This window comes from Wolffia australiana, chromosome 14 (genome assembly GCF_029677425.1).
Source record: "Wolffia australiana isolate 7733 chromosome 14, ASM2967742v1".
NCBI lineage: Eukaryota > Viridiplantae > Streptophyta > Magnoliopsida > Alismatales > Araceae > Wolffia > Wolffia australiana.
In genome coordinates, this window is record NC_135848.1 from 9,667,564 (window position 1) to 9,682,621 (window position 15,058).

Genomic DNA, 15,058 nt, shown 5'->3' on the forward strand with positions numbered 1-15,058 from the left:
TGCCGATCGTCACAGTCGAGCAGATAGAGCCATGGATAATGCTCCTGTGATATCATCGAACTGCTGGAAAGCATTGTAGTCTTCGTATCCAACATAGAAGTATACCGCTCAGACGGGAGACAAAGCATCTCACGTGGTAGGTCCAAGATCTCTGAGTGCGTCCAGATTTCTGTCTACGTCGGGAGATGGAGCATCTCACCTCGGCGGTGGCATTCCACATTTCCGTCTGAGTCCAAATGCGAGAAATGGAGCATCTAGCATCGCGGGAGATCTTCGTGGAGGTATCTCAGAAAGACTAGGATAATCTCATAGAATTTCCTGTCCACATACACCAGAACAAAATGGTACTGCTGAACGAAAACATAGACATCTTGTTGAAACAGCTTTGGCATTACTTCATCAAACTAGTATACCACGTAAATTTTGGGATGAAGCTGTTTTAACATCCACTTTTTTCATCAATAGAATGGCTGCACCTGTTTTAAAACATAAATCTCCTTACGAAGTTATTTTTCATGCTTCTCCTAACTATTCTTGGATAAGAACTTCTGAATGTCTTTGTTTTCCATATTTAAGATCATATTTGAAACACAAATTAGATGACAGATCAGAGAAATGTGTCTTCATGGGATATAGTACTCATCATGTTGGATATCGATGTCTATCTCTCCATACATGTAAGTTCTTCATATCTCGTCATGTTATTTTTATGAAGAGATTTTTCCTTTTTCATACCTAACTTTGAAATCATTTATGCATGGTCTTCTTGGAACTCGACCACCTGGTAACTTCTATCATTATCCTATTCAATTTTCGAATCCATCTTTAACTTCGATATCCGAATCAACTACAGATCCTCCAACTACAAATGATCACTCGTCTCCAGACTCTCATTCCCCAATGTTAAACTATTCTCCTTCTTCATTTCCTAAAAACCATAAGTCCTCTTTTGGCTCCTTGACTTCTAATGCTAATCATGATTCCAGTCAATCATTAATTGATCTATCTACTACTTTAGATAGCACACCTGAACATGGTGTTTAACTTAAAGTCAAAACATTATCTGATGTCTATCTCTCTGATGAAAAATATTGTTCGACATCATCTGCTGTTTTTCATCCATCCACTTCTTTACCATTGAAAAATCTTACCATTAAACGTCCTCTCCTTAGCTGCTTTAATATATCCATAAATTCTGTCTTAGAGCCTACCTCGTTTTCAATAGCATCTAAAAATATGAACTGGATGCATGCTATGGAATCTGAATATAAAGCACTTCTTAATAATAATTCATGGTTGTTAGTTTCACGAAATCCAAATCTTCATGTTATTTGTTGTAAATGGGTCTATAAACTCAAATATAACTCTAACGGAGAAATTGATCGTTATAAAGCATGTTTAGTAGCTAAAGGATATAATCAAGAAGAAGGTTTTGATTACTTTAAAACCTTCAGTCCTGTTGTTAAAAACACGACTATTCACTTACTTTTATCTATTGCTATAAGTAGCCAATAGAAAAATCATCAATTAGATGTCCCTAATGCCTTTTTTTTACATGGGGATCTTTCAGAAATATCTACATGGAACAACCTCCAGGTTTTAAAAATTCTACCTATCCCAATCATATATGTGAACTTAAAAAGTCGATTTATGGTTTGAAACAAGCACCTAAAGTTTGGTTTAAAAAATTAAACACCTTTCTTATTACTCTTGGTTTTTTAGGCTCCAAGACTGATACTTCCCTATTCTAAAAACTTGATTCTCTTACACCGATTCTTATTCTTATTTATGTAGATGATATTTTGATAATCTGTCCAACACTTGATCCAATCAATAAACTTCTTACAGAACTTCAAACTTGTTTTGCAATTAAAGATCTTGGCCCTGCTCATTTGTTTCTTGGTATTGAACTCATTAATGTCAATAACGGATTTATTCTTTCTCAGTCTAAATATATTTACTCTATTCTAAAACCAGCCAATCTTGAGCCAATCTTGACTTCATGTCCCTTAAGTCAATCTTCTATTTCATCTTCTTCGTCTGAGGTACTAGATGATTCAACTTATAGAAGTTGAATTGGTAGTTTTCAATATCTTACTTTAACTCGCCATGAAATAGCATTTTCTGTTCACAAAACCTGTCAGAAAATGCATAAACCTACTACTGATGAATGGAGAACTCTAAAACACCTAATTTGCTATCTAAAAGGGAGTACTACGTATGGTCTTATGATTTATTCAGACTCTGCTTTGTCTTTAAATGCGTGCAGTGATGCCGATTGGGCAGGAAATCAAATAGATAGAAGGTCTACTAATGGTTATTTAGTATTTTTGGGTAAAAAATTAGTATCTTGGAGTTCAAAGAAACAATCTACTGTTGCTTGGTCAAGTACTGAAGCAGAATATAAAGCATTGGCAAATGTAGCTTCTGAAGTTATCTGGATAAATTCTCTTCTCACTGAACTAAAGCTCGTATCATCATCTATTCCTACGTTTTGATGTGATAATAGTGGAGCTACATATTTAGCCAAAATCCAGTTTTCCGCACCCATATGAAACATATTGAAATAGATTTTTATTTTCTAAGAGAACAAGTTGCAGCTAATCTTCTCGACGTCAAATTCATTACAAGTCAAGGGCAACTGGCGGATGCTCTGACCAAGCCTCTTTCAAAGCCAAGATTCTGGGTGCTACGGTCCAAGCTCAACGTCTTCTCCGTCGCCGATGAGCTTGCCGGGGGGTGAAGATGACTGCAAGATCAACCTCAACTGATAGGATTTAAGAACTAGTTAGTAAAATGGAAATATGAATTTATACTCGTTAAAGAGAAATAGATCGATAGGATTAAATCTAGTGGTTAGGATTAAATATAGTAGGATTAAATTCAGTGGTTAGGATTAAATGTAGACAGGAAATACAACCCCTTAGAAAAACTAATGGGTATGCTTTATTTAAAATAGACAGTTACAGATCTGGATCTTTAATCCTTGTTCTTATCCATCTCTACTCTCATTCTTCTCCTTCTACATCTCCTATCTTCTCTGGGTGATGTTACACATTAAGCATGGAACAAGAGTCTGTTAATCGGTTGAAATGTTTCAGTTGCAAACGTCGAGTTATTTAACTTGCTTAGAATATGAGCTGTTCATGAATGAATTTCTTATGAAACCCAACTCTAGCTACCAAAATCAAACCTTTAAAAACTTCACATTCACCATGGTAAATAAAAGCTTATACTGGTAAAAATGTCGGTGTATATTTCCACTAGTTTTAAAAATTCTTCACAAAGGAGGTCGCGAAACGCGTTTTCGTGTTTAATGTCTCAGTTTTAAGAATAAATTTGCAGACATTAATTGGCCTGTAAAAGTTCGTCTCACAAATAAGCACTCGGCACAAGTTTCAATATTTCAATTTGGACAAACACATTCCAGTAGCCGCCAACTTCACTTCGTAGGCAGGAAATTACGTTAACTTCCATCACTGCAGGCCGAACGCTCTGCGGCCACCAGAAACTCTCAGAGGTACATCTTCATCCAGTGTCCAGACAACGCCCTAAGACACTTTCCATTTATCGCGACGTCCCTCAAACGTACTTGTCAAAGCAGGCGACAATGATTCGAAATTCAAGCCGATAAGAAAACTTATTATAATCTAAGAAAATAAGATTAAACAGCAGATTAGTCTAAAAATACATCAATCCGCGTCACCCTCATCTAGTTCAGGACGTGAGAAAAGAGATGAGAGGGTTTTACAATAGCTGGGCCAGTAAAACAGCGGGAGAGAGGACAACTGCAAGCATGTATGTACACAGCGTGAGTTGAAAACTACGTTCTCCTAAGGTGATGCGTGGCCGGATTTTGGAACTCTCTGGCCGACGTGGCGCACTTCGTGTTTCATGGCGCCGTCACGATGGGGAACGAAGAACGAAGGCAATAGCTCCTCATCGTCGCAAACGAAAACAGACCGCCGGAAGTGTGAAAGCAAGTCCGGCAGTCCCTGCCCAGCAATGCAAAATTGGCTTTTAGAAACTGCAAATAATGAAAACAAAGGACACATGTACATCTTACCTGAAGTTTGGCGTATGTGACCTCGCACACCTTCTTCGAATCCAGGAAGCCCCATTTCATATAATGAAACGCTCGATGAAGCCTCCTTGCTCCCTCTAAGCTAGTAAAATTAACAAAAGCGTACCCTAGATTGCATCCCGTTCTACACACAGAACAGAAGGTTCTATATCAGAAGTGAAATAATATTGAAGGGTTATTTAAAGAGATGACAAGTGCTCACTCGAAATCAATAGGGAGGTAGAAGAAGTCGTATTGTGAAGGTGGGCTATGGACGTCTTCGCTAGGTGCAGCCACCATGTTTTCTTGACAGCAGTGTGAATCCAGCAAAGAGAGCAGTGCGTTCTTCCTGAAGCCATGATAAGCACTTACGTGTTAATTGAGTTCTTTTAAGAAATCGAAATATGATAGCATCTACCTGAGCTGGTTTGGAAGGTTTCTTATCATGACTGTGGTTCGGGAATCTCCATTAGCGTCAATCTTAATCTGCAAACTATCGAGCAAGCTGTTGGCCTCGCTGCACTTACGACGTAAGCATCGCAACTTCGGTTGCCACAGTGAACTCAGCACTGGGTTGAAACTTCGCCTCGTAGGCCGGCCCGTACTCATGCGCCATCGCGGCCCTATACGAACTCCTCGCTTTCGGGCCATGAAAGAGCGAGGAAGATCCACGTCAGTCTCGGCGTCGCTGCTAGTCTTCGCCCCGGGCTGTACCACTTTATCTGTTTCGTCACAGAAACTGCAAAGGGGAAGAAGAGTCGCAGGAGGAAAGAGCGGAGTAGCGGGTAGAACAGAGGGGAGACGAGGAAGCAATGGAATGCGAAGGAATTCCACCCCCACTGTAGGGAAACAGTAAGAAGATAATGGAGGGTATTTTTCTGCAATCTGAACAACGGAACTCAAAACAGTGAAGCTTGGCAGTAGAGGTTGTAGAAGAGGTTGAAGAAGAGGATAAGGTTGAGGAAAGCTGATGGAAAAGGAACGAGGCTCCATGGCTGGAGGAAACTCCATGGTTGGGATGAAGACAGGGGCGTGTGGATTTAGTGGAGCCATGGAAGAGGAGAGTAAAGATACAGAGTGAAGAGTTAGAAATCAGCAGGTGGGTTTTTGGATGACGTTAATAGGCGGTGAAGGAGATAATGAAGGGTTTTTGACGGCAGATCCTAATGATGAGATACTAGCAGCGGCGGGATGACGTGAGAGAGATGGATTCGGAGTGTGTCCCATGCGGTACTGCATTAATAGACGTCTATTCGAACGCATGTCATCCGTGGCTCACCGTGGTTTTGGTTGTTTCGCGGCAGTCAAACGTTGTATGTTATTCATTTATTTCATCGTGAAGAACTTAACTGCCGATGGAAACTTTATGGCCTGCTCTTATGGAACAACGGGGGGACCGGGTTTGTTTTCTGACGCACAATAGATTACGATGTGAAGGAACAGCTAATAACTAGGTGTTAGGGTGATAAGGTCGGTTGGAATCTATTTCGCCTTTAGTTTCCTCCCAGAGATGAGGGTAACGAATTGTTCGACTATGGATAATCGCATGCTTTTGGGAAAATAGATTGTTGCTCCTTACAGTTCTCGCAGAGTTTACGACTGCAAAACGTTATCATATTAACCTGTTCAAAAGATAAGGCTGGCGGCGCCATTCTTCCCAATAAAACTGATGAACTCAGAAGGTCCTAACTGACAAATGCCTGTCTTCTGATATGAACTCAGCAGTTTTTCAGATAAAGAGCTCTATTTCAGAGGCCACTGATGACATTATCTGAATATTCTCCTTTGACAGTTTAACAAACCAGAAGTTGAAAACTCTAATATTTCTCTGTTCTAACAAGACCAGGGAGCCGTAGCAGGGTAGGTCGTGGGGGCCCGCCAGATTTTTCTGGCTGGTGTCAGAAACGGACGGTATGAATTAATCAACAGTGGCAATTTTATTTATACATACTAGTGGGGCCTGCTCTCAACGCTCGCTTTGGGTAGAGAGAGAAGGGAGAGTAAGCAGTTCCATCCTCATCCTGGGAGAGAATGAAATCAGTATCTCGAATTATTTAAATCATACATGTTATCAATTAATCATCGCCAGATTTTGAGAAACTTCAAAAATCAACAAAATGATAAACTTGTATAAAGAGAAGAGAGAGAAAGCAATGCCGTCCTTATTCTGGGAGATAAGAAAAAAATTCCATCTTCAAAATTCATTAATTTCATTAAAATACATAAATTTCAGAAAATAGATACAAAACTCAACAGAATCTGCCGCTGATCCATTTTCAGCGGAAAATAGATTTAAAAATAGCTTCATTTTAAGAAAATAGATTCAAAATTTCAGAAAATAGATACAAAAATCAACAGCATATGTTGTTGATCCATTTCAGCAGAAAATAGATTCAAAAGTCATTAATTTCATTAAAATAATTTCAAACTTTCATTAAAATACATTTTCAGCAGAAAATAGATTCAAAACTCAGTATTTTCATTAAAATACATTAATTTCAGAAAATAGATACAAAAGCATCTGTGGTTGATCCATTTTCAACAGAAAACAGATTCAAAATAGAGTCATTTGCAGAAAACAGGTTCTAAATTTCAGAAAATAGATTCAAACTTCAACAACATCTGCCGTTTATCCATTTTCAGCAGAAAATAGATTCAAAAGTCATAAATTTTATTAAAATACATTCAAAATTTCATTAAAATACAGTTTCAGTAGAAAATAGATTCACAGTTCATTACTTTCATTAAAATACATTAATTTCGGAAAATAGAGTCGCAAATCAACATCATCTGCTGTTGATCCATTTTCAGCAGAAAACAGATTCAAAAATAGATTCCATTTCAGAAAACAGATTCTAAATTTCAGAAAGTAGATTGAAAATTAAACAGCATCTGCCGTTGATCCATTTTCAGCAGAAAATAGATTCATTTTCAAAATTCAAGAGCACACTTTGCTCGGATAAAAAATTAGAAACTTGGATGGTCCAGATGAAACGTGGGTCGACAGAGGAGGGAAGAGAAGATTTGGTCTAAGATTTCATTTAAATAATTTGGTCAAAATTCAACAGCATATGCCGTTTATCCATTTTCAGCAGAAAATGCCGTTGATGAGGTGAAGAGAGAGAGAACAGATGAAGTGCTTTACCACTCCAAAACATTGCTCATGCCCGCCCGCCTTATTCTTCCCCTAAATCTCAGTCGATCGTCATTCCGACATTATGCGGCTCTATTTCTCTTCAGTTCCTATTATAGAAGGGTACATTTTCAGAAGAAAATAGATTAAAAAATAGATTTATTTTCAGAAAATAGATTCAAAAGTCAACATCATCTGCCGTTGATCCATTTTCAGTAGAAAATAGATTCAAAAGGCATTACTTTCATTACAATACACTCAAAATTTTGCTAAAATATATTTTCGGAAAATAGATTCAAAATCTCAGAAAATAGTTTCAAAAATCAACAGCATCTGGCGTCGATCCATTTTTAGCAGAAAATACATTCAAGAGTCATTAATTTGATTAAAATACATTCAAATTTTCATTAAAACACATTTTCAGCAGAAAGCAGATTCAAATTTCCATTAATTTCATTAAAATAAATTAATAGATTCAAAATTCATTAATTTCATTAAAATAAATTAATAGATTCAAAATTCATTAATTTCATTAAAATACATTAATAGATTCAAATTTCATTAATTTCATTAAAATAGATTCCGAGGAAGATTTTGTATTGAAGATTTTGTCATCAGCTTTTGTCCTAATCTTTGGACGTGATTCTCATAATCGATTGAGGTTTTCACCACGATTGATCAACGCAAACCCTACAACGATTCGCATTCTCTAACTGTATTTTCTGCTCTGAAATGCATAAAAAATATCGTTAGAAATAGAGACATTTGCATACGCCGCTCTACTTTGTTCATCATGCTCGAGAAATTCAGAAATCAAATCAAGGATCAATCACCGCGAAACTTGCAGAGATCTTGAAAATTGTAGATCTTGGAAGAAACTTCCGAGGAAGATTTTGAATTAAAGATATCGTCATCAGATTTTGCCCTAATCTTAGGACGTGATTCTCATAAGCGATCGAGGCGTTCGGCATGATCGATCGACGCAAACCCCACAACGATTTGCATTCTCTATCTGTATTTTTTTCTCTGAGCTGCATAAAACTATCGTTAGATCTCAGAGAAATAGAGCGATTTGCATATGATCGCTCTACTTTGTTCATCCTGCGCGAGAAATCCAGAAATCAAAGAAGATAACTTGGGAATTTGGAACAAAAAATCCACGAACACGCGGCGCTTCAAAGACGAAGGCAGGGAAGAGGAAGAACCCCGGTTCCGTTCCCTTCTTCGAGCGGCAAAAGATGATTTCTTTCTTCGAAAATACTTGAATTCGAAAACAGGAAATGGGAAATCGATAAGATCTGAAGCAAAAAAAGGAAATCAGACTTGATCGGACAAAACATGGATTGGAGATCAACGATTTTTAGATCAGAAAAACCAACCTTCGATGGAAATTCAAACTTTTTGGGCTTCCGAAAACAATCCTTCCTTCGTCAAAGTTTCTCTCCCCTGCATAAACAAAATCGGCAGGATCAGTTTAATTTGATATTTAAATCCATGAATCCAGGCGAATTTTTGATATTTGAATCAATACATACCCTGGCTTAGTGAATTAGGCGGCCCTTCTTCTCAGCTTTTGATTCGACGGTCGATGTAGAAATTTCTGTTGATCGAAGAGTTTGGATCAAGAATTCGAAGTTTTTGTTATTGGAAAATCAGCGAAAGAATTTCTTGTGTTCTTACTCTTCTCTATAGCCCAGCCGGTGGAAATGCTGACGACTGTCCCAATTGCTGTGATAAATAAAGGAACATACGGGAAATTTGAAATTCAGTCATGATAGTGATTCTTTCTGAACAGAAATCCAATGTTAATTCGACAGGAATTTAGGTTACATTCATACCCCTCCCAAGAGTGGACAGCACGACCTCGTTGTGCTGGTTCATGATCTCCTGCAAAATCAAATTGGTAAATCACTCATGAAATAAAAAAAAATCCAAAGAACTGTTAAGAAAAGATGATACCTTGGCTAGATTAATGTAAAACTGTACGGGCTTCTTGGTGCTAGAAACTTGAATACTGTTGTTCAGAACGCCATTCTTGCTCCCATTTTTTAGCGTGATTACAGATCGAGGGAAATCCTCGTCGACGACAACCACTTCCATCTCTTCTCTCGTTTGGTGATAGAATACGAAACCGTTCTCAACCGTTTCTCGATCTCTCTCTCTCTCTTCTCTCTCACTCTCTTTTCAGCTAATCAGAGGCCAGAAGGGTGCACCAATTCCTATTATAGAAGTATAGATACCGCTCCTCTCTCCTCCCTATTTCCCTAAGAAAGACCATAGGAAAACAAAATTAATTTGATAAGACCCTTAAAATATTTTTAAAATTTTATTTTTTCTTTGATTAAATTCGGAAAAATTGGAATAAATTTCAAGAAAAATTGAAAAAAATTAAGTAATTTCTCCCCTCATTATATATAATTAATTTTGTTTTCGAACCTGCCATTTTGATTTAAAAGAGTTATTCCAAGCTTTAATAAATTCCATAAAATTCATAAATGAATATTAATGTTATAATGAAATCTGAATTTACTTGGAATAATGATTTACATGTAACTAAAATCAATGAAATGATTAAAAATGAGCTAATTACTTGAATTAAACACTGAAATTACGACCCTTCAAATAATGAATTAAACCACGAATTTATGATAATTCATTAACTCTATTTGAAAGTAGAGAACACTTGTCGTGGGTGTAAAGCTAAGGACATTAAGTTAAGAATTTCAGGAACATTGTTCATTGGGTGCTGGGTGGGCTTATTATTAAGAGAAGTAATATGATTTCAAGATTAAATTGTTCATTAGTCAATTGGATCCTAAAGTAGATAATTATTATAATGATTGTAATTCTTAGTCCATTATGTTAATATTTTAATTTTATCTGAAATGAGACAATCCTTATTGTCCTTGTAAATCTAAGGAAATTATGTCATTGGGTCTAAAGTGGGCCTATTATTAGGAAAAAGAATATGATGTCAAGATTAAATTGCTATTATGAGGAAAAATAATGCGTTTAAATCTTAAGGCATTATGTTGAAAATTATGAATTTTTTAACAAAAATGAAGACAAAATGCCACTTTATGAAACCTTTATGAAATGTAATTGAAAGAAATAGAGCAAGAGAGAGTAGGGAGTAATTGAGAGAATGAGAGAGAGTAAGAGAGTCATTGAGGGAGTAAGAGAGTGAGAAATAGGGGTATTTGAGAGAAAGAGAGTGAGAGAGAGAGGGTATATTGAGATTGATAGAAAGAGAGTACGAGATAGTAGGGAGTAATTGAGACTATCAATTTTAGAGAGAGAATGAGAGAGAGGAGTAAGAGAGTCATCGAGAGAGTAAGAGAGTGAGAAACATGGGTTAGATATAGCGGGAAAAATTGAGAGAAACAGAGTGAGAGAGAGATGAATAAGAGAGTCACTAAGAGAAAGAGAGTGAGAGAGAGAGAGGAGTAGAGAGTAATAGATTGAAATAAAGTGACAAATAGGGGTAAGAGAGAGTAGGGAGTAATTGACAGAAAGAGAGTAAGAAGCCAGGAGATAAAATGAAACTAATATCGGGTATGAAGAAAACATGATAATTATCTATGAAAAATCATGAAAAAACATCCAATTTGCAGGAACATATATATAATTATCCATTTTTCCAAAACTAAACTAAACGAATAATAATGAAAAATCTGATAATTTACCATGAGGCATCTATGAATCCTAAAACTCATCTCCATGATGTCTATGCTTTACCAATTACCATTGATGCGTCTATGCTTCACTGAGAAGCCAAGAGATAAAATAAAAATGATAATGATTTAGATCACACATGTATGTGATCTAAATCATTATCGGGATGAAATAAATATCGGATCTAGTATGAGATAGCTGGATCGTGTAACGTATATACATGATACCTTGCGATGGAGGAAATTTGGCCCAAAATTTTTTGGGAGGGAGAGGGAAATCGAACTTCAGTCTTCGGCCAGAGGACAAGAGCAACGGTCAGAAACTCTTAATGAGAGTGAGAGAGAGTAGAGCGTAATTGCGAGGGAGAGAGAGAGAGAGGAAGCCCGACGGAGACCAACGGGGGAAGTCTTCACAGTCTTCACTGACTCTTCAGCGCTTCAGCCCGAGACCCCAAATGCCCGAGTGCCTTACAGCCGCTGCAGCCCGCTCCCGACGCCCGCAGTCCCTTATTCAAAGTTTTAGAAAGAAACCGACCAAAATTGCACAATTGCACCGCACACAACCGTGGCCAATGAGCGGTTAGAAACATCAAACCGAACCGCACATCAGCCTAAACTTGCACCAGTCGCACCAAAGGGCCAACCCTACGTGGTAGAAAAGATGTCGGAGGATTGAAACCTCGGTCAAATTGTTAAAGCTCAATTTTACCAATCTGATGAAGAAAACCCATGCCTCTCTTGCCGAGGAAAATATATGAAGACCATTCTCATGAGGGGAAAAATCATGATTTGGTTAATTTCTTCTTGAGGCAACATCTAGTTTCAAGTTCTTTTTTACTGCTGAGACTGTTAAGACACTGACACCTCATCATGGCGAGGGATGTTGCCATGCCAGTACGTCGCCACACTACAGTCAAGTCTTGTCCACATATTGCCGCATTACGTATGTCTCGAGGAACGAAGCGCTGCTGAAACTTCTCGAATATAGTACGGACGCCGCCATCTGCCTCGGGTCACACAACTCACTGACACATTCACGGAGCTCCATGCGAGATGTCATGTGGTCCCAAGGTGATTCGTACCTGTCGACGTGCAGTGCTACGAAGGCCGATGCGCCTCATCATGCCCGTCGGCATGGTGACGCTTAGTCGGTTTACTTAAATACCCAAAACGACTTTGATGCCTATAAATACCGGGACAACTCATCATTTTATGGTTATGATATTTCCTTCTCTATCCCAGTCCATTCTTCTTCTCACTCTCTCTGTCTTTCGCTCCACTCCATCCTCTTACACTTCTATCATGGTATCAGAGCTCAACGAGGCCGCCAGTGCCTCCACATAAGGCATACCCATGCCCATGCCCATGCCTGTGCCACCGCCAACTGAAGTGCATGTCGGCCACAACCACAAACCACCTCGAAAATCAACCGTAATAACAACGCCAGCAATATCGCTCAAGCTCACAAAAACGAATTATCGGATTTGGAAAATCCAAATCGTGCCTATTGTGAAGGCACAACGCCTGGGGAGGCATCTCACTCACCCTCCATTGCATGAAGAAGAAGATACAATTATGAAAACACTATGTGGAAATGCAACAATCAGGATGTATTATCTACATTTATTTTATCCCTGTCAGCCGAGCTCCGCCCTCTCGTCTCTAGTTGTCTTACAGCTCGAGAAGCCTGGGAAAAGCTCGCCGCCAAACTTTCTTCGGCTTTTGAGTCTCGGATCATGGATTTAACCTCATGTTTCCACTCCATCAAAAAAGGGGCCAAATCCCTTGATGATTAGATCTCTGAGTTCAAGTAATTTTTAGCTGAGTTTGTTAATGCCGATGAATTGGTGGCCGAACGAACAGTAAAGTTTGTGTTCCTTCGAGACCTTGGTTCCAAGATTTTCTCATTTCAAACTGGGGTCAACACTCGAAATGAGAACCTTTCCTTTGATGATTTACTTGCTGCTCTTCGCTTTGAGGTCTCTTTGGATAACTTCAAAAGCAACGAAGAGGCCATGGAAGCCCGTATCGCCCCCATGGCGAATCAAGTCTAGATGAATTTCTCTGACCAATCAACAACCTACCTCTCACCGAGAGCGCAATACACACTACGGCTCTCGTGGAGGTGAGTCTTCTTCGACCACGATGGTGCATCCACCGGGGCATGTCTTTGGAGGACCTCCACAAGCGTACACTTCATATGCCAGATAAGTTGCTATGTTATCCCGACTGCTTGTGACTCCTAGACCTCATCCCTACCATCAAGCCTGGCATCCTGATAGTGGTGCCACTCATCACGTTACGACAGACATGCACAACATGTAGGGGGCCATTCCCTATGAAGGGTCAGAACAGTTGTATGTGGGCGACGGCTCAAGTTTGTCCATCAAATCCTCTGGTTCATCTACCATTCCTTCAACTCACATTATTCGTCCTCTTTTGTTAAAAAATGTTCTTCATGTTCCCCAAATCTCCAAGAATCTCTTGTCTATTCATAAATTAACAACTGATAATCATGTTTTTGTTGAGTTTCATCCCAACACTTGTTATGTCAAGGATCGCTTGAGGGGGGAGCTGCTCCTCACCGGAACAGTTTGTGATGGCCTGTACTACATCGAAGTTTCTCGAGTGGAGGCCTTTTTGGGAGAGCGACAATCACCATATATCTTCCATCTTCATCTCAGACATTCTGCTTTTTATATTTTGAAACAAAAAATATCTCATTTTTGGCTTCCTATATCTCAAACTATTTCTTCTTTTGTATGCTCAGCCTATTGTCTACCTAAATCACGCAAGCTCCCGTTTTCTTCCACCAATCATGCTTCACTACGTCCCCGTCAAGTTATTCATTCTGACTTATGGGTGCCGGCTCCTGTGAAGTCTTACTTGGGATACTCTTATTATGTATCCTTTATTGACTAATTTAGCAGGTGTACATGGCTTTATCTTTCGAAGGCCAAAAGCGACGTGTACTCAATATTCATCAAGTTCCAGCGGATAGTGAAGTAGCAATTCTCCACCAAAATCCAAACCTTTCACTCAGACTGGGGAGGTGAGTTTCAGTCCTTATACAAATATTTTCTAATGTGTGGTATTAAACATCAGGTCTCGTGCCCACACACTCCAGAACAGAATGGCACTTCTAAGTGTAAACATCAACATGTAGTGGAAACTGCACTCATCATGCTGCATCACGCCTCGCTTCTAATGAAATTTTGGGACGAGATCGTGTCAACGGCCGCATATCTAACCAACCTTATGATTTCACCCGTTCTTGGTAACAAATCTCCATTTGAACTTCTTCATTCAAAATTACTAGATGACAAGTTTCTCAAAGTTTTTGGATGCCTGTGTTTTCCTAATTTGCGATCGTACAATAAAAAGTTTTCCACGAGATTTGAGTGGTGCGTTTTTCTCAGTTATAGCTCCCTTCATAAGGGATATTGATGTCTTTCCCTCTCCAGTCTTGATTGTACATCTCTCGCAACGTTGTCTTTAATGAAGAAGCATTTCCTTTCTGTGTCTCCTATAATCAACCTCAACCTTCAGATGGGTTGCTGGGGTCAGCTCCATCTGACAGTTCTGCCCTTCATTTCCTTTCTACTTCTAATGATAATGTGTACCCACCTCGTGAAGTTCACTATGGAGGAAGTCCTAAAGATGGCCATTCTCCTGCTGATGCGGCTTCTCATGGTGGTAAAACCTCTCTACCCTCACTTCCTCCTTGTTCAGAATCTGCTTCCTCAACTCCACCTCTACGCACCCATCGGATATACGACTTACTAAAATTCCCAACTCGTTTTGTGAACATGTTTGATATCTGCTTTCATCCGATGCACTTCAAACTGAGGTACGCCCTTCAACTCACTCTTTGCTTCTAATTGAACCAACAAGTACTTCACAAGCACTGAGCTCTCCAATCTGGAGAGCTGCTATGGAGTCAGAAATATCTGCCCTTCATAAGAACGGTACTTGGGTACTTGTGGAGCCTCCAAATGGAGCGAATATCATTGACTCAAAATGGATTTTTAAGCAAAATATTAAAGCTGGAAGTACATTAGATAGATACAAAGCACGGCTTGTTGCCCAAGGGTTTAGTCAAGTCACGGGCATTGACTATCAAGACACCTTTAGCCCAGTGGTCAAAATGACAACTATCCGACTACTGCTTTCCATTGCACTATGTAA

The 15,058-nt window shown here is 38.9% G+C and overlaps 1 protein-coding gene across 7 annotated transcripts; it reads right to left on the minus strand.

Moving 5' to 3' along the window:
- Positions 1–3,634: 3,634 nt before the first annotated feature.
- LOC144712419 (meiosis protein mei2-like) lies at positions 3,635–9,373 on the minus strand. 7 transcript variants are annotated; one of them, XM_078586677.1, is made up of 12 exons: positions 9,156–9,373; positions 9,035–9,083; positions 8,877–8,924; positions 8,732–8,796; positions 8,576–8,642; positions 8,030–8,222; positions 7,866–7,923; positions 7,209–7,306; positions 4,482–6,084; positions 4,287–4,412; positions 4,067–4,208; positions 3,635–3,995 (listed from the first exon to the last, which is right to left on the minus strand). In XM_078586677.1, exons 9-12 carry the CDS (start codon positions 5,114–5,116, stop codon positions 3,834–3,836), a joined length of 1,065 nt encoding a protein of 354 aa, XP_078442803.1. In that variant the 5' UTR covers positions 5,117–6,084; positions 7,209–7,306; positions 7,866–7,923; positions 8,030–8,222; positions 8,576–8,642; positions 8,732–8,796; positions 8,877–8,924; positions 9,035–9,083; positions 9,156–9,373; the 3' UTR covers positions 3,635–3,833. The 7 variants fall into 7 exon arrangements, with proteins under 7 accessions (XP_078442803.1, XP_078442801.1, XP_078442802.1 ...); XM_078586675.1 differs by having other exon boundaries at positions 8,030–8,227; XM_078586676.1 differs by having other exon boundaries at positions 8,030–8,237.
- Between the last annotated feature and the right edge of the window lie 5,685 nt (positions 9,374–15,058).